The sequence below is a fragment of the Argiope bruennichi genome, chromosome 11 (assembly GCF_947563725.1).
Source record: "Argiope bruennichi chromosome 11, qqArgBrue1.1, whole genome shotgun sequence".
NCBI lineage: Eukaryota > Metazoa > Arthropoda > Arachnida > Araneae > Araneidae > Argiope > Argiope bruennichi.
Genome location: NC_079161.1, coordinates 92,356,808 through 92,383,387, shown reverse-complemented (window position 1 = coordinate 92,383,387; position 26,580 = coordinate 92,356,808). Strand labels below are relative to the sequence as shown.

Genomic DNA, 26,580 nt, shown 5'->3' with positions numbered 1-26,580 from the left:
ACCTCTAAGGTATGTACCAAATTTGGTAGCTGTAGGTCAAATGACCTGGCCTGTAGAGCGCCAACACACACACACACATTGAGCTTTATTTATAATATATAGATATAGATTAAATTTTTGGAATTATATAAAATTTATTCATGTATTCTAACATGCCATGCAGAGATCAAAAATGATTATGAAATCTTACTAGAAAGTAGATATTTATCATTATGCTCCAAGACTAAAATTAAGTGAGTCTTTTATTACATTTTGAGCAGATATTCGTCTGTGTGGTCAATACGTCATTTTAAAGTATCAGCAAACGATTTCTAGAGATATTTTACTGTAATTTGTTTACAATTGAGTGTCTCGACGGAAGTCATAAAATGTTTTTTTATATATACTGAAAGGGGTTGCGAATAAAAAAAAATTGAAAAACCCTGATCTAAAATCTTCGACCTTCCTTCTACTAAATGTTCCTCAACCAGTCCCCTGAAGCCCATAGGTCAAACGCATTAAAAAACCGCGGCCGCCGCCTGTCAATCAAAGTGACGTCACGCGTCCCCGCCCACTTCATCGCAGACGAAAACTCCGGCTCGCGACGATTCTCCGTTGACTCCTGCGGTGAGAACTTCCAAGAGAGGCGCTGATCCGAAGAAGTGCTCCTGCATCCCCATCAAAAACGTCCGATTTGAGAAAAAACGAGGCGCAGGCAGGTTTCGTTGGAATTATTAAATTCGGCTATTGTATGAAAATGTTTTCGAACATGTGGAAGCGGTGTACTTTAGTTTTAGCTTTTTGTATGATGATCCTGGAGTCAGGTGATTTCAAAAGAATTCCTAACTGGCATTTGAAATTAGCCCAAAGTCAAGGGTAAGTAAATTGTCTTATTTTGTTAAAATGCAATTTTAGATTTCTATTTTTTTTTAAATTTATATTTACTGAACTTTCCAATTAGTATGAGAGTTAAAATTCTTGAATGTTAACCGAAGAAAGGACGTTTTTGTCATTACAAAGCACATGTGAATTTGACAATTTTATTTATTTTGTTTTAACGTGACGAATATATATTCTAATAAATTTATATAATCATGATACATTACATGAATATATGAATTGATACATGAATATATTCGAGTCAATTTAGGTGTAAATAAAAGTTACAACTCATATAAAATGCCCGAACATTTGTACTTAAAGAGAGAGAGAGAGAGAGAGAGAGAGAAAGAAAGAGAGAGAGAAAACTAGTTATGCATGCAAAGAATTTCTATATTCTCTTCAACATTTTTATCATCACCAAACGAATTATTCTTCCCGTTTTCACATCAACTGTTACAATGAACAAAAAATAATAAGAATAAGAATATAAATAATAATAATAATAAAGAATTCTTTTTTCTTCTGCTTATTCTTTTCCACAGTTTAGGATTTATAAATGTATATATATATATATATATATTCTTTCTCTAATGGTATTTTGAATAATTTAATAACCGTAAGAGCAAACGATTTTTTTTCCCTATCGATGTTTTTAAAATTTTAAATATGTAATAAAGCATATATATTTTATGCATATTCACTGTCTCTGTTCAACATGGGAAAAATGTTTCTTTTTATCTTTCTGATATATTTTTCTGATTTTAAAATGCATGTAGCTAATTTTTATTGTGCTTAGATAAGATGAAATTCTATGTTAATCTTCGTATTCAAAGAGCGATATTCAATTAAAATAATTGTAATCGAAATATGAAAAATTCTTTTTTTCCTTGCCCCCCCCCGTTTTCCGTTTTTGTTTCTGTTTTTCTTAATTTTTATTTTATTTATTTTTTATTATTATACCCTATTCGTAAATTCTGAAGAAATTATTTTTAGACATAATAGAAAATTTGTCTCACAATAATAATCTTTTTATTGATACTATGAAAAAGTTATAAACAAATGTTTTTTTTTGTCAACAAAATAATGGCAACATAGAATTGTTAAATAAAAACTAACATATTTTAGAACGAAGCTAATTTTTATTTCTTGACTTTTTCCAGAGAGTAGTTTTTGTAAGAGTAATTTACTTAAAACACTTTTGTTAATATTTAATTATTTATCATTATTACAAGCATAAGTTGAATTTTAAATCAAGCGTATTTAAATTCTGCACTTTAATTTAATAAAGTGCGGAATAAAGACGAATGGTGATAAGAAACTGATTATATTAGTACTTATATATTTTCCCAAGATTTAGGATTAATTATTTTGATTATTATTTGAGATTTTTAGTATTTTTACCGTAGCAGTTAGTTTAATAGCTTTTCTTTTCACTTAGCTTTTTAGTAGTAGGGAAACGACTAAATTGCCTTATCAATTAAATAAGGCTCTTTCAATTAAAAATTTTATAGCTTTTTTCGGAAATTAAATTTTTTCAGTATAAAAATTTTTAAAAAATTATTGCCGCTCAAACGCTATTTGGACTAAGACTAACTGAATAGCGAATAAATAGAATAGTTTTATCAGATGTGTAAATAAAGAATATGCCCAGAAAATTTTCAAATTCATGCGAAATATTTAGGTATTTTTTTTTTAAAAAAAAAACCTCTTTTAATAAATTAAAGAAATTACCTTGAGCGACTTCAATAAGTTAAAGGTTAAAAAAAAGTATATTTGTTTTGTAATTAACTTAAATTAAAAATGATTAAAAAAACTGGCAGTAAATATTTTCTAGAGTGAATGAATGTTTCTTTTCCATTCTGAACAATTCACAAGCCTTGAGTTTTAAAGCAGGCAATACCCGTTTTCTATTAATCTTATTCAGATGGTTTCGTTGAGAAAGGGAGTTTACTTTCATATGAATTTGCTCTTGACCTAATTACGTCTTATAAAAGAAGTAAATTAAATAGTGACTTTATATACATAATTTCTCGCTTCCAATCAAAAGCATTAAAGTAAATCCTAATATCAAAATAGTTAGAAAAAAAAACATACAGTGGAAATCAAGTTTCTTTAATTAGAATTTTTTCAACAGTAATTTCTTGTTAGCAGAACTTAAAAATATCGTCTTGAAATCGAATTTATTTTTCGTATTTGAAGTAAAAATTAAAATTCGTAAAATGGAATTGCATTCTAAAATTATATTTTTGATTTACTTTTGTGCTTAAATACACTCGCAGTTGTAAGACCATTTATTCGAGGAGTTATTTCTATGTAATGTTTTTGAACAAAAAAGCAATTAAAATTTTTCCGCTTTAATGGAAACCTTGAATATATTAGATGATAATTCACTTGTTTATTTTGAAGTTTTAATGAAAAATCGTACAGAAAGAATAATTACTCATTTTGTAAATTACTCATTTACTCGAATTATAATTTTTTGATTAAAATTATTGTTACCTTATTTATTAAAATTACTAATTTTTTTTATAAACTGCGTATCAGTTTTTAAAGCTGTGAGACCATTCATTCAAGTTTAATTTTGTGCATTGTATTTAATCAAAAAGCATTTAAAATTTTTGTGTTTTAATGGAAAATCTGAGTATCTTAAATGTTAATTCACTTATTTATTTTGAAGTTTTAATGGTAAATTGTATTGAGCAACTATAGCGTATTGAAATTTTTTACTTATTCAAATTATAATTTTTGATTAAAATTACTGTTACCTTATTTATCAAAATTACTAAATTTTTTTATAAATTGCGTATTATTTTTTGAAGCTGCGAGATCATTCATTCAAGTTTGTTTTTGTGAAATGTATTTCATAAAAAAGCAATTAAAAGTTTTCCATTTCAATAGAAATTTAGAATATGTTAAATGCGAATTATTTCTTTATTTTGAAATTTTAATGAAAAATTGTATTGAAATAATTCCAGTTTATTGAAATTGCTCACTTGCACAAATCAAAATTTTTGATTAAAATTACTATCAATATTTTTTTTTTATAAATTGCGTATCATTTTTAAAGCTGTTACATATTAAAAATAAAATTTTACTGATATTTTTAGTTTATAAATTGTTGTTTTCACTCGCTGTACTTACTTTCAGAAGCATTCCCATCACCTTAATCCAAGTCTTTTGATAAATAGATTTTACATTCTAATTTCATCAGTTTTAAATAAGCCTAATCCAAAATCCTACTCTAGCGAAAATCTTTTTACACTTTAAATTATTTGCATTATCAACATAATTTAATTTTTGACTATTATAATGTTTATTTTAAAATAATCTATTTACTTTTTTATTACCTTTATTATGAGGCATTCGCATTCATTAATGCTTAGGTCAGTATGATAAAGTGCAGTTCCTTGTATCATTAAAGTAGAAATCATATAGAATTATTCAGAAACAATAAACCTAAAGACACATCTTTGATTTATAAAAGAAAAATAAATAATCACGAGATGAACGAACTACATTCATCAATATCCCTTTCGCCGAGAAAAGAAAGTAAAAGAAAGGCCCGATATTATTTTGCTAAAGACACGAACACCTCGTCCCTGCTCTTTTGTGGAAACCTGTTCCTGTTTAAACAGCTTTTCAAGAAAAGTGACGCTGATTCACCTCGCTATTATTCATTCCCTTGCTTTTCTTTTCGTCTGCCTCCTCCTCATTTATTCGACAAATCCCTTCCAATGACAACTGATCCTCTCTGCAGCAATAAGATAGATTTTAATAGATACGATTTCAAATTCCGTGTCGCTTTTCAGTTGCTTTATTGCTGAATATTATATTTCTTTGCACTTTTTCGTTCTCGTATAAGAAGTACTGAGAAAGTATTGTAGTTAAAAAAATTCGAACTCGAGTGTCGTGATGAATCTCGAGGTTTCATACCTCCCTGAGTTCCAGAAACACATTTCTGGAAGATGTCTGTCCGTCTGTCTGTGACAAAGATAACTCAAAAATGATTTGATCAAGAAGAATGAAATTTGGTATACTGTCTGTATAATAAATTTGTAGATTTCTTTCATATTTTGAGTACAATCTGCTTAGAGGAAGTTCCTTTGTCCAGCTGTTTGAATATAAGTTAGCAAAACGAAGAGAGCTAGATAGATAAAATTCGGTACACAGTATTAACATCTATAGTCTAAACACCTATCAAATTTTGAGCCAGATTTAACACAGAATTGATTATTTGTCGGTCTGTATTTTTAAAACTGTAAGCGCAGTTACTCAAAGTTGCAATGATATATATATCAAATTTGATTTGTAATTTTGTGACTGCAAGGATATTTTTGTTTCTAATTTTCATTTCAATCGCTGGCTGAAAAAAGGCGTCTGAAACGCAATTTATTATTATTATTATTAGGGAGTTTGCGAGAACATTTTGGGTAGACGAATTCCGCTGGTTCACTGGGTGTGATTTGAATTAATAAAATCTGTTGCTGAAATGTTAAATATTTTAAATCGTTATTTATGTTAACCAAAGAAAAATTTTATTCAATTTAATTTCTTATTTTGTCATTATTTTATCACATAAATGCTTAAAATAATTTTTGTTATAATAGCAAATATTTAAAATGCTTAAGAGTATTTTTCATTGTAATTGAATATATTTTAAATATTCATTGTTTATTAATGATTTCGTTTATTCCAATAAGAGGATAAATTAAATTAAATGTGCTTATTAGGATGACTTGCAAACATAGGTTGTCATTCCCTAATTCGAGTTCACGAAATTAGGGAATAGCACGAGTTCAATAATTGAAAAGGAATTTCCAAGTTGGCGCTTTTTGAATGCAGTATTTCGGAACAAAATTTTAAAAGATGGAATTAATTTTTGACTAAAATTGGTATTTCAGAGATTTGTTCTACACTATTTCAAAAAACATAAGGGTATATTATTATTATTTTTTGATCACAAATTTGACAACATGGCAATGTGTGATGATCTCTTCGGAGTTGTTCCAGTAAACGTGATTCGATTCCATTATTCCCCCCCCCCCCAGGAATTTGTCCTCCCATTGAAAATTGTATTTAAAAGTTCTGGGGGTCTAAATCAATATGAATTTGAGGATGAATTTTGCTTTAATTTAGATTTTATGAGCAATTCTGAAATGACTTTCGGTTTGAAGGAGAAAGAACCTGCCTGGCAGAAACAGCCGCAAATGTACATGGAATCTATTTATATATTTAATTTCTGCAATTATTTACACTGCTATCATTAAAATCATTTTCATGTAAATATCCTTAAATTTCTGAAAAGGTTCATTGAAATCTGGAACTAAAATGCGGATTTAATTTTGAAATCTGTTCTGATATTATAAATAGAATATGTATTAATCACGTTCTTCTGTTTGCTCCGAATTCAAATATTCGATTGGCCTAGGAGATTTGACTTAAATGTACCACTCTCTGTACAGCTGCGATTATAAGTTGTCTGCAATGTAGACAAGTGTAGGCTATTGTAGTGGTGGCGGTGCCGAATAATTAATATCCCCACCCCACCCCCCAAAATAGTAAAATCATTATTCATTAATTATTATCAACGGTCTTACCGATAATTATTTGCATTGACCTTTTTTCATGCAAAAAAAAAAAAAAAAACCCTGTATCGAATGTTTAACTAACAAACCGATTTTCAATCTATGTGTTTAACACACACAGATTGTTTATTGTTTGTTTATTTTTTAAATCTCTCTAAACTTTTTGATCACCTAAGTTTACAATGCTAAACTGAATACAATTATCGTAATAAAGTTATAGAAAGTATAAACATCGCATTTTCCTGGAGAAATGCATTTTAGCTTCATTAAAATTCTCAAATTTTTTCAGATTTTTTATTAATTTCTTAAAAACTAAATAGAAATCCAAATATTTATATTTATTTTATTAAAATAATAGACTTAAAGTTAAATAATTCAGGCTTCACTATTATGCCAAAGTGAATTAATCCAATTGAAAGAATTTAAATTCTTTCTGGTGCTATAGCCATTGAATGTATGAACCATTATGCCAAATAGGCCATCGATAACGCAGAAGAAATATATTCTGAACTTTGAAGATTTTTTTGCCACTTTAGCTTAATCATTGATAGCTCCCAAAGCCAGCGACAATACTAAAATAATTTAGTCAAATTAGCTCAGGGTGTACTTCTATATCACGTATATTTTTCTACATATAATTTTGTAAATGATTACTAATTTGCTAGTTTTGTGAATGGTAGTATATTGTTTTTGCTTTCAGAATTTTAAAATAAAATGAATAATATTTTTGTAGCTTTTGATAATAAATGTTTCTTTGATAGATTTTATCTTATTTAATTATTTAGTGACTTAGAATATCCACAGATAATCAAAAATAGGAGTGGAGTTAACCTAAATAAGCCCCAGAATGGCTTTTGAGTCAGTCAATGTTAATGCGCACATATCAGTTTAACAGTTAATATAAAACGGAGTAAACAAGTTATTTACAGCGCGGATGTGAAAATTTCTCAAGCGAAATTCGAATATCCAAAAGTTTGGTAAGATGATCTGTCTTTGGTTTTAATTAATGAGACTTTTGAGTTTATTAAAAGTCTCTTTATGAGGCGAGAGACTATTTTAGTTATTTTTAATACATATTATGCACGCTGTTTATTAAGCTTTTCATCGGTTTAGCGCTTATTAAGAGTCTCTTTAATTGCGCTGTTTATAAAGCTTTTTCTCTTTCAAAACAGAGGGGGAAAAGTAAAAATTATGCATTTAGGGCAAAACGCTAAACTTGCACAGATGCTATTTTTCTAGCCAGATACGTAGTCTATATAGGTTTTTTTTTGTGTGTGTGTGCTTTATATTGGTAATTTTATCAATATTTCTGTCTTAAATGTGAAAATTTCCCAATTTTACCATAAAGTTTTCTTAAACTTTTCCCCACAATAACAGTTATTTCCCAAATAGTTGAAAAAAAAAAAAAAAGCTTTAACTTTCTCATATATGAAGTGAATGAAAAGAAATTTTTGTAATCGTATAAAAATTCTTTGAAATTTAGATGAGCCTTTGAGTTTTACAATTTCAAGAGTGCGGATAAACTTCTTGTGGAATAAAATAAACACAATGTTTTATTCTTTAGAGTACTTTTATACAGCATATTCGTATATTCGAATATATTCTCGAGAATATACTAAAATATGCCTGAGAAATAATGGATTCAAAGTTTCGCTTTTAAAAGAAAAGAATTCCCCCCCTTTTTTTTTTATATATATATATACTTTAACAAACATAAAAACAGACGATTCTTTTTTATTTTCATAGTTTAACTTATTTTTTTGAATAATTTAATAAAAACAAAGCGAACGATGTTCTTTCGTTATTTTTTTTATATACGTTTGAATATGAATCATGGAAAAAATAAAATAAACGACTTTTCTTCTTCTGATATTTTTTGTGCAATTTAATAAGAATAAAGCAAAAGATTTTTTTCTTTTTTTCGTTTTCATTTTAGTAATCCTTTTTTTTTTATTATTATTATTTAGCATGCATAAATATAAAAGTTTTTTTCTTTTCTTTCTTACGAAGTTCGCATTTGATTTTTGTAAATATCTGGTTGTGGTGGATTTTTCAAAACTAATAACACTCTTAAACGTGACTACTTTTATTTAAAAGATAAAAATTATTCTTAACATTAATAGTTTTGTTAAGTAAATTTCAAATAACAAAAATTCCATGCATAAAAGGAAATCAGGATTTTTCTTTCGTGATGATGGCAACAATATCATTTAATCAACAGCCTATTTGAATTCAAGAGCTGCGTGCAATTGGTTTCGCTTTTTGAATAAGATTTCAGAGCTATTAAGTCAAACGAAAAGAATAGTTTTTATAAGTTTAAATGTGGTCCAGTCAGCTTCAATTGAGTTAAATTCCACTGCATGTCATTTTTAAGCCTTCAAAACTAGTTTTAACTTCGTGATTCATACAGCTTCAGCAGATTCAACTCTCTTCTTTTGGAAAGGGGGGGGGGGAGAGGAAGGGAAGTAAGATTCAAACGACTTTTTCAATCTGAAACCAGGAGTGAAGGACAAATTTGCATTGACGCCCTTATCCGTCTTTATCAAGAGCATGTATTAGCGTCGCTTAACTATTAGATTCAACGAACTCTCGCATTCAGTTGATCTGAATGGGTCATTGAAAAATGGCGAACAATGAACGAAGATCGCCGTGATGTCAGCCAGTTAGGTGGAGTGCGTTGCTACTGCCTGTTGCTCGTGGGATGCAGTTTAAGAGTATAATTATATTAATTGTGCTGTAGTAGGCGTAGTGGTTGATAAAATGTAATTGAAAATGATATATCTCGTGAATTTATTTTTATTATCAGGGAAATACGTCACTCATTAAAGCGACAAAATGACGAGACTAAAAGTTTGTTGATAATATTTTAGTTTGTTTCAACTTTTTGTCTCAGAAAGTTTTTATTTTCTCACATAAATAGTATAAAGAATGTATAGTAATCGACAGAAAAAATTCGGATCCGAAAATTTTTACAATTTTCCACGTTTTAGAGAATTTGGAAAATGTCCGTCTGTCCGTGACAAAGATAACTCGAAAACATTTTGACCTAGGCGGATGAAATTTGGTATGCAATCTTTGTACCAAATTTGTATATTTCTATCAAATTTGGGGCAAACTCCGCTTCCAACAAGTCTGTCTGTCCGGCTATTCGAATATAATTTAATACGATAACTACAAAACGAAGAAAACAAGATTGATAAAATTTCTTACACAGAATTAACACCTATAGTCTAGACAACTATCAAATTTGGAGCGAAATTTAACAAAGGATTGACCGTTTGTCAGTCTATATTTTTAAAACACGTAAACGCGATAATTCAAAGTTGCATTGATTCAAATATATCAATTTTGACGCCTGATTATGTGAGTAAAATGGAAGATTTGTGTTAAATCTTTGCTTCAATCGGTTGAGAAGAAGGCGACTAAAACACGAATTCGATTTTCGGCCACTATTCACCGCATGCCGGGAATGAATCGCCAAATAACTCGCCAACGATGACGCGGCAGATTGAATAAAAATGCCAAATTCACGTCAAAAATTAATATTTCATAACTGTTGTAAGGCAAAACTGTGGAAGGCGTTCTCTGTGATAACACCTTTACTAGGCAGCAGGCGAGAACGTTTTTGGAGACCGCTCACAATGGTTTTAATTTCATTTCACGAAGAGTAATTTTCTGTCTCTGATAAATTAATGTCACCAGCAACCAACTGTTAATTCACCGTCTTAATAAAATTAATTTAGCTATGTTAAACAGCTTTGGTGAACTACATTTTATCACAACGGAGTATCTAAATAAATTAGCCAATAAAATTGGTGAAATCTGTCCAGTTTTGTTTCTAGTGGCTATATGAAAATTCCTCTAAGCTTTCATGTAGCCCCTTTATAATTAATAATTATTTTGAATTAATAATTAATAATATTAGTATTAGTCTCTTAATAATTATTTTCTTGTATATTTGTAAAATGGAAAGTGGTTGTTGCTAGCGACTAATGATAATCTATAACATGGGTCATGAATTTTCATATGAAATATAAATCGAAAGAAGTTGGTACAGTTGTTATTGTCGAGGAATTGTTGTTTTCCTTCATATTGTTGTTGTTTTCCTTCGTAGAGAATGTGCTTTGAAGTAATGTTTTTTACATTCGTTCCAATCCCCCCCCCCCTGCGGGGCACCTAGAAATGAGGGTGAGATGCTTCCGGTATGGTCTTTGAATCTCGCCACCCTGGAGGGTACACGAAAAGGTGCGGGTCTGGCTAATCCCGTCGATGGCGGGTTGTACTTCCTTAGAGAAGGGTTGTACCGTGGCCGGTGATAGCCCTTAGGACTGAATTATGTTGTGTTTAAACGTGATAAATCCGAGCTGAATGATTTAAATCTGACGTCTGCAGTTTCATGTCCAATTTTTAACGACTCCTGTTGATAAAAATTCTCTTCGTCCTTGTGCATGCAAACATGATAATTAAAAAACACAAGAAAGTAGATTAATGAAATTTGTCATTTGATCTCGAGAATCATATATTTATTTCAAATTTGAGACCTGGTAGATTTTCTACTCTTGAGAATGTAGACGTTACTTCTAAAAATAAAATATCTGAGTGGGTAAAATTTTAATATATAATCTTTAAAAAGAAATTGTAGATTTGTATTTAATTCTGATATATATATATATGAAATTTGATGCATGCTTTGAGACCAAAATTGAAAATTTTATTCAATTAATGAACAACAAATTTCCCGGAAGAATGTCTAAGAAGAAGGTTCAAGAACATAAGTCTAACTTGCTGTGTATGATATATAAATGGAAAAGTGCTTTACATATTTTTTATGAAGCAAACTAATTTTTACAAAATGCAAAACAAAGGTCCTTTATTCCCCACAAGGTGGTGATTCAGTCCCTTCTGTTATCCCTGGAATTCCCACTCATGGTTTCAAAATGTCAGCCTTCAAGCTTCATTGTCAACGGATGCCTCTCATTTCAGCTACAGATGCGCGCACTCCTACAAAAATAGACAAGGACTGACTTTCTTCTTTTAGAAAATCGACCGCAGACTTCCCCGTTGCATGCAACAAGTGTCATCTTCCGCTTCCGATTTCAAGTGAGACGGATGAGAAGTTTCTTAATTATACGTTCCTTTTTTTTCCCTCCCTTTTTTCTTCAGATTTGATTGTTCCGAAGGTAGCTTCCGAGGTCAGGATATCTGTTGTGACGGAAGGGGCGGGGGGTTGTAAATTTGTGTTTTTTTGAAGCGATGTTGTTTATGCGAGTTGCCAACCATATAATTAAAAAAAAAAAGAATAAAAACATTAAAAATTAAAAATGTTTAAAAATAAGCTTCTATAAATGTGGTAAAAATTAGGAAAAAGCTTTTTAATATATAAATATCTGTACTACCAATAAAGATGAATATGAGTGTGCATGTGTATGTTAGAACTGTTCAGACCAGAACGTTTGACTTGCCGCTACCAAATTTGGCACACATATAACTTGGAGGATGAGAAAGCGTATGTTAGAGTGATTTTTAAAATTTTAATTAATAAGAAATTAAAAGATATTTTAACTATTTTCCGCGATACATTCCGAAAATATTACTGCACAAAAATAAATTTTACTCCTTTTCAAAATTTAAAAAAAAATCATTTTAATGTGAATTTTGGTAATTTTTTTTTAAAAATATTTATTTTTCTTATTTCTAACACTAGATTGCATTTTTGCCTTGAAATTCAAACCATTTTCCTCGTTTCATCCAATATTTAATCACATGATTTCCCTCACCATGTTGAAATCTGAAGAATTAGATTTTTGTTTTATTTTGTTTTTGTTAAGTTATAATACCTCTAAATTTAGAAGATAGTTGAGTCTGACATGAACGTTTTAATAGGGCTGTAGTGGTATGTGACTGTCTCCATTAGAAAGATCCATGTACATAATAAACAGAACTTAAATAAGACAATTAAAATAACGCGGGTTTAATACCAGACAGTTTGGTGGAGTCATGTACATGAAGTTATATCTTTATATTAAAGGAAAACAAATGTAACCGATATTTTTGGGGGACAGCTGACCGCATGGCGGGATTCATTTAAAATAATTATGAAATTAAAAGTGCCTGTATCCTGACCCCAAACACTGAATGATTTCGCTCATTTTTCATATGAAAGATCTTGACCCTTGCGTTAAAACTGATCAACTGTCCCACCATATTCCGGAAAAAATCTCAAAAGCACTTCTTCCTTGAATACTTTCTATGAGAATTCACAGCAGAACTCCGTAACTCCAAGCACTGTCTCGAATTCCTTTTAATTTCATCAAAAGTTTATTACTTTTACTTAAGTAATCAGTAGTCGCTTTCACCTCTCCATTTCTTGCTTTGAGAGCCATCGGGAAATACAGGTACATAATTTTATATATCTAAACAAATAATAAAAATGAACGTGTGCGCGTTTGGCCTCTATAGGCCTGGCTATTTGATCTACAGTTAATAAATTTGGTACATATATAAAATTTAATATATTTCATACACACTGCTAACATATAGCAAAGTTTATTTTTTTTTTTTTTTTACGGTTACAATTTTATAACTTTTTGCATATGAGAAGTAACAATGAAATGATTTCAATATATTATTTTTTTTACCGCTTTAAAGAATATTTCTTAAAAACTTAATAACATTGTTTCGGAGAAACGTAAACAAAAAATAATTCTACTGATTTTTTTAATTAAAATTATTTCTTTAAAATTGTTTATTAAAAATAAATGTTTATATGTAAAAATAATAAATCCTAAAAAAAAAAAATGAAAAAAAAATTATTTAAAAAATTTTATTTAAAAGAATGGAACAAGCCAAGTTAAATAAAATCACGCAAAAACAAGCATGCCTTTATTTTTTCGAACATTTTTAAAAGCTATGAAGAAATATTTTTATTTTTAATATACTAATTCGATTTCATTAAAGTATATATGCCTTAAAAAATTAATTATATTATTTTCAATACAAATGAGCTGTAAAAAGAAATCACTATTTTTTTTATCATTGAAAGTTATTTATCTATGACTATACATTAAAACACATTTAGAAGGACGAATTCGAGCAGCCTTTCCTTAAACAAAAAGCAGAGGAAACTGAATTAAATATTCCATCCTATTCTTAAATAGGAAAAAATACATTAAATTAAACCATGCAAAGATAAAAATGTCTTTGTCTTTTTCAAAATGAAGAAGAAATGTTTTTATTAATAATAACTATGATTTCAAGGGCAAAAATATAAAAAGCGGCGCTACATTTCAAAATCATCCTTTTACTCTAACTACCCATGTCACAAACAAGCGTTAAGTAAATTTCTGTATGTCAACACCCATTTAAGAATCCCGAATTATTTTTTTAAAGGCATTTTCTCAACAGCCTGTTAAAATTCAATTCGTAGCTTGGCATTCAATCTTTCAACAATTTTGTTTACCCAGCTTATCGCGCGACGTCGATCTATTTCATTTAAACCCACGACAAAACCTTCACGCCATTAACCTTCACGGTGAAATTGTCAATGAACGAACGCTTCACTTCAGAGCAAGACACCCTTTCAAGGGCCGCACAAGGACCTTTCTGTTTGGGTAGGGATATGTTCCGCAATCTCTTTAATTGCCGCACACAGGGCACTTGTCGCTCGCTGCCATCTTCCGGTGTCTGTATCGGAATCGGATTTCAAAGCAGAGCAAATTGGTAGCTTATTTGAGCACGTCTTCGTACTGAAATGAAAGAAGTGGGTCCCTTTTCTTTTTCCCCAGCTGTTTTATGAGTGTTAAACAAACTTGCATCGCGTGTTTAAGCGGTGAAAAAAATGTGGAGATAATATACTTTCAATGAGAAAAGCAGATGTCGGAAATGTCACAAGAAATCTGAACTTGAGTAGAAAATTGAAATGGACAGCATAGCATTATTTTAAAAACTTTTTCCTATATTCAGTGTACTGAGTTTTGTAATCCTCGTAAGTGATCTCAAACCTTCATTCCAATCGAAATTTTCCAGTTAACCAGATTACAATAACATATATTTAAAAAAAAAAAAAAAGTAAAAAAAAAAAAAAAACGAAATAAAACTAAAGGGAGTAATTCTTCTCAAAATTTTCTCTCATACTCTCTAAAAAATGGGTCCTGTCAGATAACTTCTTACATGGCATTGACGTACAGTAGTTACGGAATATTAAGCTTTGGCCTGGAGATAGATTCAGTAAAATTCAGCATTTTACCGAATATATCTTGTCATCCTTAGCGAGTCATTTGGCGATTCATCTCTAGGATGCGGTTAATAGTATGAGAAAATCATATTTGCTTTTTAGACATATTTTTTTCAATTGATTAAAACAAAAATTTGGCACAAAACTGTACTTGTAGTCACAAAATCCCATACCAAATTTGATGGATTTAGGTCATTGCGTTTTTGAATTGTCGCTCTTACATGTTTCTGACAGTACAGACCGAAAGACAGCCAATACGTTGTGGATTTGTCCCGAAATTTGACAGGTGCCCTCAACGTGTCCTAGGTGTTAAAGGTGTCCTAGATGTTAAATTTAAGTATCCAGTTTTATCTGTCTAGCTCTCTGTAATCGTGTTAACTTACAGCCGGACAGATGGACTTCCTCTGAACAGATTTTGTTCAAAATTCGATTGAAATCTGTAAATTTGGTGTCAAAACCGTATACCAAATTTCTTCAATCTTGTTCACAGCGTTTTTGAGTTACTTTTGTCTCAGACAGATAGACAGCTGACGTTTTCTAAAAATGTGTTTTTCGAGTTCAGGAGAGTCTAAAACGTGGAGATGCGTCAAAATTCGGAGTTCAAATTCTTTAACGATTACTGTACTTTTTTTAACTACGTATATAAGATAGTAAAGAAAAACCTATTTTGCAAGTTTGATTTCCGGGTGTAGAATTGCAGATGATAAATATCAAAACGAATAACAGAAAATGAAAACATGTTCAAAAATAGAGGCATTGAAAAAAGTAAGTATTTTGAAAGCGATTTTATTAGAATTTTAAATGTGTCAAAACAGTTTTCTTGATTCGATTCGTGGAACATTAATTCTCATTTGGTTCTTTGCCAAATCATGTTGGGAACATGCTAACTGAAATGTCACAGATGAGAGGAGAAAATCTTTGAACTCACTCGCAAAACAGCTCATTAAAATAAGCAATAAAAAATGCATTGCGACAATTTTTGCTTAAAATTTGGAGGAAATGTAAAGTTAACAAAAAACTAAAAAAATTGAAAGGATAAAGAAATGAAAATGTTGGATGCAGCAATTTTCATTTTAGTTCTTAAATATGTTTTGAGAAAATGGATTATTGAAAAAAAAAATTCCCGAAATTTACTTTTTAAAAACAACAAAAAAAAACAAAAAAAAAAAGTGAGGGATATAAGGAAATTAAAATTTCAGATACAAAAATTTTTGTTTAAATTTTTTTAACTTTAGCGAAATTTGACTTTCGCAAAATTATCACAAATGCACAAGACAAGAATCTCAAAATTCAGTAAAATGTGATAGACTTTTAAAAGAAATTCCGATAGAACATAAACTTTTTTTTTTTATTGATGGTGCGTCGATAGTTTTTCTACGATCAGGAAAGGCAGAATGTCCCAATAGGTGTGAGAAGTCATCTATATCTTTGTTAACTGTTCTTATAATAAAGATTATTGTTGTTTTTTGTATATGTGCATTAGCGTTCTATAGGCCGGATTTTTAGAGCTGAGCCACCAAACGTGCATGTTTATACTTTGGATCGTGCATGTTTGTTTATCTCGAAACAACTTTTTAGAAATATTAATTAGAATTTTAATTACTTAAAAATTAAGAGAAATTTTGGCGTTTTTACGCGATGAAATCCGAAAATATTACAGTGCGAAAAGGATTTTCAAATCATTTTATAATTTAAAAATTGCGTTATGTTTTCAATGATACCAATTTCTTTTTGACATGTACATTCAGTTTCAATCTAATAAAAATTTATAAAGAATTTTAAACATATTTTCCAACAATTTATTTCACGCAAAATAAAAATAAAATTTAATATACGCGAGCGCATTACGCGTGCATGGGAGAAATCAGCTTTTATCAACGCATTGCCATCACGGGAACAAGAGTGGGGAATTAAAAGATTAATTTGACTCTTACTGTTCACTAAGCCTATATGTGTAAATTTCTGCTCGTGTCTGAAGGAAATAAATTGTGATATTTTCTAAAAGAACCGGAGGAAGTGGTCTCGCCTAAACTTTCTCGTATATTCTCTAATAAAGGGGTTATACCAAAGAACGCCTTCCATGGCATTGGCATAAAATAATTATGAAATATAAACCTTTGGTGTCAATTTTTATTGAATCTATCTATGATCCTTGGCGAGTTATTTGGCGATTAAGTTCTGACATGCCGTTAATAGTATTCGAAAATCGTATTTATGCATTAGACACTATTTCTCAACCGATTGAACAACCGATGGTTTTACGCAGAACACCATTTGTGGTCACAAAATTCAATACCAAATTTGAATATATTTAAGTCAGAGCATTTTGGAATTATTGCGTTTACATGTTTCTGAAAGTACAGACCGGCAGAGAGTTAACCCCTTGTTGGTTTTGGAACACAATTTGATAGGTGTCTACATTATAGATGTTAAATGTGTGTGCCAAATTTTATTCATCTAGTTCTCTTCGTTTGGTAGCTTTTGTGTAAACTTATACTCGAACAGCCGGACAGACTAGATTTCTTCTAAAGGGATTTTGTTCATAATTTGATAGAAATCTATAAATTTGGTGTACAGCCCGTACATCAAATTTCATTAGTAAAAAATATCCATTTCAAACAGGGCCCAACAGCTAATTTCTAAAACTTTATTAATTGGCGCATATATCTAAAAACAAGTAATGTATATAAAAAAAATTTTAACTCAAATCCTACTTAGGTTAACAACAAAAAATATTTTAGTTACTTTTTATTAAATAATTACAATTAATATAAATATGTATATACATATGACAAAATTACAATATTAAGTGGCAAAATAGAGCTTGGCGACCAAATAGAAATGACTAGACAAATTTAATTAATGAATTAATATTTGAAAAAAAATTGTATTAACATCAAGTGTCATCCTCTACAAGTTTAAAAAAAATGTATTTGAACTGAAATGTATTGAACTTGAGTGGATGAATAAAAAGTATGTTATTAACGATTGAAAATTTGAACATGATATATATATAGGGCGAGTGTGAACTAATATTAATTGGCGCATATATCTAAAAATAAATGATCTAAATGAAATAAATAATTATCATTTATGTAGCTGTAATGAATAAATGTCCTAATGAATTACGAATTTTAAATTTTTATACAGATTCTTTGTTTTGTGAATCAAATTTAATAAAATATTCTCAAAACACTATTATTTTAAATTAAAAAAACCTCCATATTTTTGCAATTAAAAAACTAATTGAGTCATGAAAATTTTTATATCTCTATTCTATAAAAACGCGTCATTTTAGACCTCTCCATCGACCGCCTCGAAAAAAAATACGCCAATCAGAGCTTGGACTTTTCCCAAGACTGATTGTTTAAAATAATAAAATTGTTGATTGTCCTAAAATTGTGATTATCAAAACTTCATAACTCGGTTACATTTGGTCGCAGAAGACGAAAATGTTTTATTATTTTTATTTTTATTAGTTAATAATTGGAGAATCAAGAATATTTCTCTGGATATGATTTCTACGGTTGAAAGGACACTATAAAATGTAATCAATCCTTCCTAATTTTTTCCAGAATTTTTTGACTGAAACATTAAACGTCATTTAAATCTTTTTGAAAGCAAAACTAAAAACCCAATTTTATGATGAATAAAAAAATTATTAAATTTTTTGAGGTATTGTATAATAAGAAATATTCTGTAGTGCCCATAAGATTGTACGACTTTGTTTACTGTACTCATGTTTAAAAAATACTATATGGTTTCAGCAAAAAGAGTTTTTCCATTAATTAAATTTAATTCATTCCGCTTCAATTTAAAATTCAAATTCTATGTGAGCTGACAGAAAATTGGGGAGAGATACTTAGTATAATGAACAGAACGACGCAAGGCTTTAATTATTGTATAAATTATATATCAACATTTGAAGCTTAAAAATATTTTACTAAAGGGTCCATTAAGAGCAAGTTGCATAAAAAATTTAATTTAAAGTTTTTGAAAGAATTAATCTCGGCGAACCAACTAGTCGCCAAAGACAGCTGGGATATAATAAGATCAAATGTTAAATAAAAAATTTTCTGCCATAAAATTAAAAAAAAGAGCAGTACAAAAAATACGAACATTTAGACACCATTTCGATTATTTTACCAAATTTCATGATTGTAGGCGAGATAAATTCGTCTGGACATTGCAGACATGTGCATGCGCAAACAGTTTCTTTTGTAAGTGCAGACTTACATGTACAGTCATTGAACAGAATCACGGATTTTTCTGGAGTTAAAATCTATAATCCCGTTCAATGACTCTATGTGTCAATCTGCACTTACAAAAGATGGTAAATTTCTAATGTATTGATATTGTTTATGCTTCAAAATCAGGCATAAGATTCAAACAATTTAAAAACAGATTGCTTCTTTAACGATAATTTTAATCTTCAAATCTAATTAAATTCGAAGGTTATACTTTCGGTTCTGAATATTCATTACTTTCAAATAAACGAGAAGAAATAAATAAATGTTCAAAACTATACAAAATAAATTAAAAACTCTCTGTAAGCAACTTTATCTAAATCCTTGAAAACGCCATTCCACGCACGATACAAGTGATAACCATTTGCATCTTCTTTCAACTAATGAAGAAATGCATTTAAAAACCTCTATCAGGACTGGAAATCAGGAAACACAACCCTCGGAAGTGTTCAGCGTAAGGCCAGACGCAAGCGACAAAGTTATGAAGAGGGCAGATTTTCAATCATTGGCAGAAGCCTCATTTAAATCTTTTCTTTTTCAAGGTCGCCTCGCCTCTCGCGTCCAGGAAGGAGTCGACCGCCTTCGCGTTTTTCGTTTCCTTTGATATTCGCAAGATATTCTTTGGAAAATTTTTATTTTTCGTGTGGTTTATTATTCAAGGAAAAGAGAGAGAGAGAGACTTACAGATTTTTCGTTGTTTTTGCTGCAATATCCGGTTGTGTGGTGTTGCTGGCTTGGTTAGTATGTTAATTTATAGTTAAATTTGTGACTTAGTCATCAAAAATCGAATCTGATTAACAAGTACATATTAGGAAATTTCTCACGGAATTGCTCATTCGAAAATTTGAATCAGCACGAGTAGTCTCCCGAAAACTTTCTCGCATACTCCCTTTTAAACTTACCATGCCAGAGAACGCCTTACATAGCATTGCAGTACTGTAGCTAGGAAATATTAACGTTTGGCGCGAATTTAGCATATTTACAGAATCTATCGCGCCATCTTTGGCGATCATATCGTGTCATATTTGGCGATTAATCCTTGGCATGCGGTTAATAGTATCCGAAAATCGAATTTCTGCTTTAGACATGTACTTCTCAACTGATTGAAACAAAATTTAAAACAACTTTGGACTTCATTCACAAAATTCCAGATGAAATGTGATATGAATATGAACAGACAGACAGACGGACATTTTCGAAAAATGTGTTTCGAACTCAGGAAAGTCTAAAACGTGGAGATTCGTCAAAATCTCAGATTCCAAATTTTTGACGATTACTATGCTTTCTCTGAACTAATAATACGAGAGAGGGAAAAAAAACACCCCTCAATATTTTTGTTTTCTTTTATACAAAGCATAAAAAAGAAGGCAATATAATCGTCAAAGAATAGAATTCAAGTTTTTCTTTCCTTCGAATCTCCACATTTCACAGCTCCATGAGTCGGAAAAATAAATTTTTAGAATTAGGTACATCTGTCTGTGATCACAAAAACTAAAAAAAAACATTTAAACTAGATCGATAAAATGTGGTCTTTTCATCAACTTTGCAGATTTCTATCAAATTTTGAATGAAATCCATTTACAAGAAGTTTGTCTGTCCGTCAGAGTATAAGTGAATGCCATCATTTAAAACAAAGCAAATTGAGTGGACTCTCCAAATTTCATGAAATCTCTTTAATAAAAGTCTTATTCCCTTCTCTTAAAATTAATTTTGGAAAAGGCCGCGAATGCACAAGTGCACGCATTTTGATTTCCACGCATGAGAGCTGTATACTCCATAAAGAAAAAGGATTCAATAATTCGTTTAATTCATTCAAATCATTAACGAATGATAATATTTTTCGTCTAGTTTTGGCGTGAATCTAGCGTTTTTACTGAATGCAGGAGACAATCTTTGGCGATTTTTATTTTTACTATTCATCGCAATCTCAATCGAATATGTATTTTGAACACCTTTTTCTTCCGACTGACTGAAGTCAAAATTTGGGCTATAATTACAATTGTAGTCATAAGATCACATACCACATTTCATACATTTAAATCCCTGCATTTCTGAATAAAATGAAAACCGGCCACAAATAGAGGTGATAAATTTAATGGAATGACCTATTTTTTTTTTAACTAATTGATAGATATAAGCATATATAATGGAATAACGACTGTTGCCTGCCTCTATATGTAAGCAAAACAAGTTTTCGGTTAATCCAAACATAGAGACGAAACATCTAGCTCTACTTCATATATATATCAATCATAGATGAAGCTGAAAGCATTTAATGATATAACCTTTCTACCAACTCTTAGATAGATGCAAAAAATTCTAGAATCTGTCCGAAAATAGAGATAAAACATATAACGGCACAATACATATACCAACTGAAAATGGAGGCGAGGAATCTAAATTTTTATATCACTCGTAGATAGAAGCAAAAATTCTTGTAGTAGAATGTCTGGATCAGACAGAAGAAAAACATGTCAAGTGGTAAAACATATACACTAAATGTAGATGAAGGGAAAAAAAATCTAGTAGTATAACCTTTGCACCAGCCCATAAATAAAGAGGAGACAATACCAGTGTAGTTTATGTATCAGCCATGAAAAGAGGTAAAACTTCTAGGGATACAGAATTTGGAACCTCCTTTAGAAAAACCGTGCCAAACAAACGGCATTTTGCTTCTAAACCGAAAACACAATGCATTTCAAACAGACAGAACAAATCACATACACAAAAAAAAGGGGGAGGGCTTGTATGATGAATCGGGAAAGTCCTCTTTCCGTCTGCTAATGGGGTCAACTTTCTTTTCAAGGTCCGTCCTTCGGACGAGTAAGGTCCTGACCGGCGACACTCCCCCTCGAGCTTTCTGAAATGGAACATGACAGAGCAACACGTAGGCCGGGAGAATCTTTTACGACGTCGTAACCGTTGACAAACGCTCGCTGGCTGGTGGGCGAGATCCAGATGACAAAAACCGCTTCCACTTCCTCTGCTTCGTTCTGAATCATTTAACAGTCACCTATTGCACTCGTTGTCAGAAACACAGTGGCCCCCTCCCCCCCGATCAGGTTTAAAATTCCAGGAGGTTACTTAGCAATATAGAACAGGACATTTTTTTAAAATAAAATATACTAAATGAGTGATAATAACGAATAGACTCTTTAGTAACTTCCATATAATAAAGTCAGTTGAAATAATCTTCCAAAACTTTCTTGCATACTCTCTAATATAGGTTCTATCCCAAAATACACATTGCATAGCAATGACGTAAAATAGTTGCAAAATATTCAGCTTTGACGTGGGTTTAACATTTTTACTGAATATATCGTGTCATCCTTGATGAGTTTTTGACGATAAATCTCTGACATGTAGTTAATAATATCCCAAAATTGAATTTGTGCTAAAAAGTGTTTTTCTCGATCGATTGAAACAAAAATTTGATTCATAACTACGCCTGTAATCACGAAATCGCTAACAGAATTCGATATATTTAAGTCATCGCGGTTTTCAGTTATTATGTTTACTTATTTCTAAAAGTACAGGCCGATAGATGGCCAGCCCCTCATTGGATTTGGCCCAAAATCTGGTAAGTGTCTGACTTAAAGTATAAAAATATGCTAAATGAGTGTTAGCAGCAAAAAGAATGCATTCCCCTTTAGTTACTTTTATATAAAACCTGGGGAAGTGGTATCCGAAAAACGTTCGCGCATATTTTCTAATAATAATTGTTATCCCAGAGTACGCTTTACATTGCATTGGTTTATAATAATTACGAAATATCACCCTCTGGTGTGAATGAAGCATTTTTACTGAATCTATCGTGCCACCCTTGGCGATTAAACCCTGGCATGCGGTGAATCGAGTCCGGAAATTGATTTTGTGTTTTAGACATTCTTTTTTCAAACGATTGAAAACAAAATTTGACACTGACCTATATTTGTAGCCACAATATAGCATATCAAGCGATTTTCTCTCTGCGACCTTCAAGGTGTTACACCTTTTCGTGTAGGCGGGTCGTCCTGGACCAAAGACCAAAACCAATTATCTCGCATTTGAAAAGTAAAATGAATACGTTTCATGTTTAATTTTAAAATATAGTGAAAAGTAATCTGCAAAAATAAGGATTTTTTTTTTTTTTTTTTTGCATTTTATGTCTAAAATATTTAGAGTAATTCCAAACCTCATACATTAATATTCACTTAATTCTAGAAATCGAACCATTCATAAAGAAAGTTTCGACATGTTTGCTTTAAATTAGAAATAATTTATCATACATTAAAATTAGTAACTCTCCTTTCTACTTTCGATTCTATTATGTACTAGTTACCTTTGACGACCCGTTGGTGCGCCAGAAATATTAGCTATATTGAATTTTAGTGAAAATGCGTAGATGTCATTTCATTTCTATGGTTGCGTCAAACTGTCAGGCATTAAAGCCGTGTTATTTGAATTCCGTTATATATGCTCTGTTTATTGTGTACATGAACCTCTCTAACTGGAACTAGTTCCATAAAATGAGGTAAAAAATATTTTTTAAATACCGCCAAAATTTAGGAAAAAATTTGCGCAACTATTCATTTAATGTCATTAAAAAAGAGGGTTTTTTTTTAAATATTTAAACTATGTAAAATTTATTTTTTGCGATAATATTTCCAGAAGTTATCATGAAAAAAAAAAAACTTTAGAGATTCACTAAATTTTTAATTAATTAAAATTTCAAATAAAATTTCAAAAAATCATACCTAGGTGTACATTTCCACCCTCCAAGGTATATAAATATATGTAGCTGTAGGTTAAACGGTCTTGTTAGAAGGCCAACATAAGCACAGAAGCACAAGGATATACTTCTTTTGATAGATTGCCCCCAAAATTAAATATAGATCTAAAACACTAGTATCAAAACCAATTCCCAATTTTCATTTATCTAGAATATCCTGTTTTTGAATTATGGCGCTCACATACATAGGAAGAGACAGATTTAATTTAAGTTTAATTAAGTTTGATTTTCAATTTGTTGAGATTTGATTTAAGTTTAATTAGGTTTGTTTTTCCACTTTGTAGATAGATTTAAGTTTGATTTAGTTTTTTTTTTCAATTTGTTGTTTGATTATTAATTTGATTGACGTTTGATTATTTAATCTGTTGACCGATTTGATTCTAAGTTTGATTTTAAAATTTGGCGATAGATTTATTTGATACAGAACTGGAAGTCTAATATTAAAATCACATAATCCAGTTTATCAACCTCACTTATTGTTTTGAGTAGTAATCTTATTCATAAGCTCAAAATCAGGTTGTAGACGGATTTCGGCTGTCATTTGATAGGAATATATAACTCGGGCATAAAGTTTGCAAGGCAAGTTTCTTCTTTATAATTCATTATATTAGCGAATGTTAAATTCATGGACAAACAGAATTCCAATAAAATTTGTAAAAAATATTCCAATAAAACAATAAAATTCTTCCCAATAAAAACAATTTTTAAATATATACTTTCATTAGTATATTAAACAACACACAATTTTTTTATCTGCGATTTTAAAATCTGCTGTTTCTCAAATTATAGTCAATTACGATTACTAGTAAAAAATCTAAATTTGATTCCATTTATGAATAATTGATAAATAGATTCTGAAAACATTAAAATAGTGTATTTTCATCGAGAACATACAAGTCTACGACATTTGAGAACTGTAGCACATCAAGAAGAACGTAAAAAATCATTGCGTGATATACAAGTCCAATGAAAGTGTTCTAATTTTTTTTCATCGCAAGAAACTGGAAACGCGGAGATTCGTCCATATCTTGAGGTCACTTTGTTATCGATTATAACACTTTCCCTTTAAATAATTGGTTACGAGAAAATAAAGAAAGATTAGAACGCTCGAACATTTTTGTTTGAGTTAGTAGTTATCTAAAGAGTGATGACGATTCTTGTACAAACAGCGTTTGTAACGTGTGAACTCTAATTGGAATGTTGCCGGAAGGGTTGGGAGGAGTCAACCCGGTGTGCCATAAAGCTGGGATATTTTTTATTTTATTAACAACTCATTTGCTACGCGAGAGTAAAGCATGGAACCAGAAATTTATTTTTCGCATTATCTCTGCTTTCATAAAGCTAATCTGATTTATTCATTAGGTTTGAATAAATGTAAGAAACGGAATACATGAATTTTAATTTATCGTTTCCAATTTAGATTACATCGAAAAGTAAAATCACATTATTAGCTTCGAACATACTGTACCTTCGAAAAAAGCTTATTTACATTTGTATAATTAAAACACATTTCATATTAAATTATTAAAAACAGTTATGAACAATTAAAAAGTGGAATTTTTTAATTCTAATTTTTTTCTATAATTCTTATTCTTAAATTTATAGAATACTTCCAAAAATATTAGGGAATTTTCAAATAATTTTTTACTTAAATTCACTATTAGAGGGCGCCACTCACATGAAGTCAATATTTAATTAAAATAATTGATAACTTGATAACTAAATTCTAAAAATATTGAAATGTTGTATTATCAATCCGGAAATGAGAGTGCACAAAATTTGGAAATTCTATCTCATCAGGACCGGAATATGAAATCGCGTTCAAAATTTCATTACTATCAATATGAAACTAATTAATTTAAAGCAATTAAGTATTTTATTCAAATAAATGTATAACTTTTAAAATCAAGTGATCAAATATATTTCATTATAAAAAACTTTTATTGAGGAGTGAAAATTAAAAATTAAAACAAAACAAAAATTCATTTCTTTCTATTATTAATTTCTCGTACACGAAATATAGAGAAAATATAGTAAAAAAATTCGAACTCGAGATTTTAATGAATCTCCACGTTTTAGACCTCCCTCAGTTCGATAAACACATTTTTGAAAAATGTCCATCCGTCTGTCTGTCTGTGACAAAGGTAACTAAAAACGATTTAAGCTTGGCAGTTGAAATTTAGTATATGGTCTTAAAACCAAATTTGTAGATTTCTATCAAATTTTGAGCAAAATCCATTTAGAAGAAGTCTGTCTGTCGTTCTGTACTTTCAGAAACATGTAAAAGCGATAACTCAAAAGCGCAATGACTTAAATATATTAAATCTGATGCAAAATTTTGTGACTACAAGTATAGTTTTGTGGAAAATTTTTGTTTCAATCGGTTGGGAAGAACACACCTGAAACCTGAATTCGATTTTCGGATACTATTAACCGAATTCCAGACATTCATTGCCAAAACATTCGCCAAAGATTAAATTTTCAGATAGATTCAGGAGAAATGTAAAATTCACGCCAAAGGTTAATATTTCATAAATATTGCACGCCAATACTACAAGGCGTTCTCTGAGATAACACCTTTATTAGAAAGTATACAAAAAAGCTTTGAACAAACCACTCCCGGTGGTATTTGAAATCATTTTTATGAACATTATGGTATTTTTTGATGAATATTTTCAGAAATTCATGATCAAATGGCACCATTTATTGAAAATCAAAATTTATTGTGAATTACGCGAATAAGATAGTTAATTTCTGAAAAATATTAGAATCACATATTGACATCAAGAATACATAATTTCAAATTTTTAGCATATCGAAATGATTGAAATAACCAATACAAAAATTAAAGTTTCCAAATTTGAAAATATCAACTTCAGGAAT

The 26,580-nt window shown here is 30.1% G+C and overlaps 1 protein-coding gene across 1 annotated transcript in view; it reads left to right on the top strand.

Moving 5' to 3' along the window:
* The first annotated feature begins 589 nt into the window (after positions 1 to 589).
* LOC129956871 (transforming growth factor-beta-induced protein ig-h3-like) overlaps positions 590 to 26,580 on the top strand; it is a 100,771-nt gene continuing 74,780 nt past the window's right edge. The window contains exon 1 of the mRNA XM_056068843.1: positions 590 to 855. Within this exon, the coding sequence (XP_055924818.1) occupies positions 731 to 855 (125 nt within the window). The 5' untranslated portion in view covers positions 590 to 730. The remainder of the gene's footprint in view (positions 856 to 26,580) is intronic.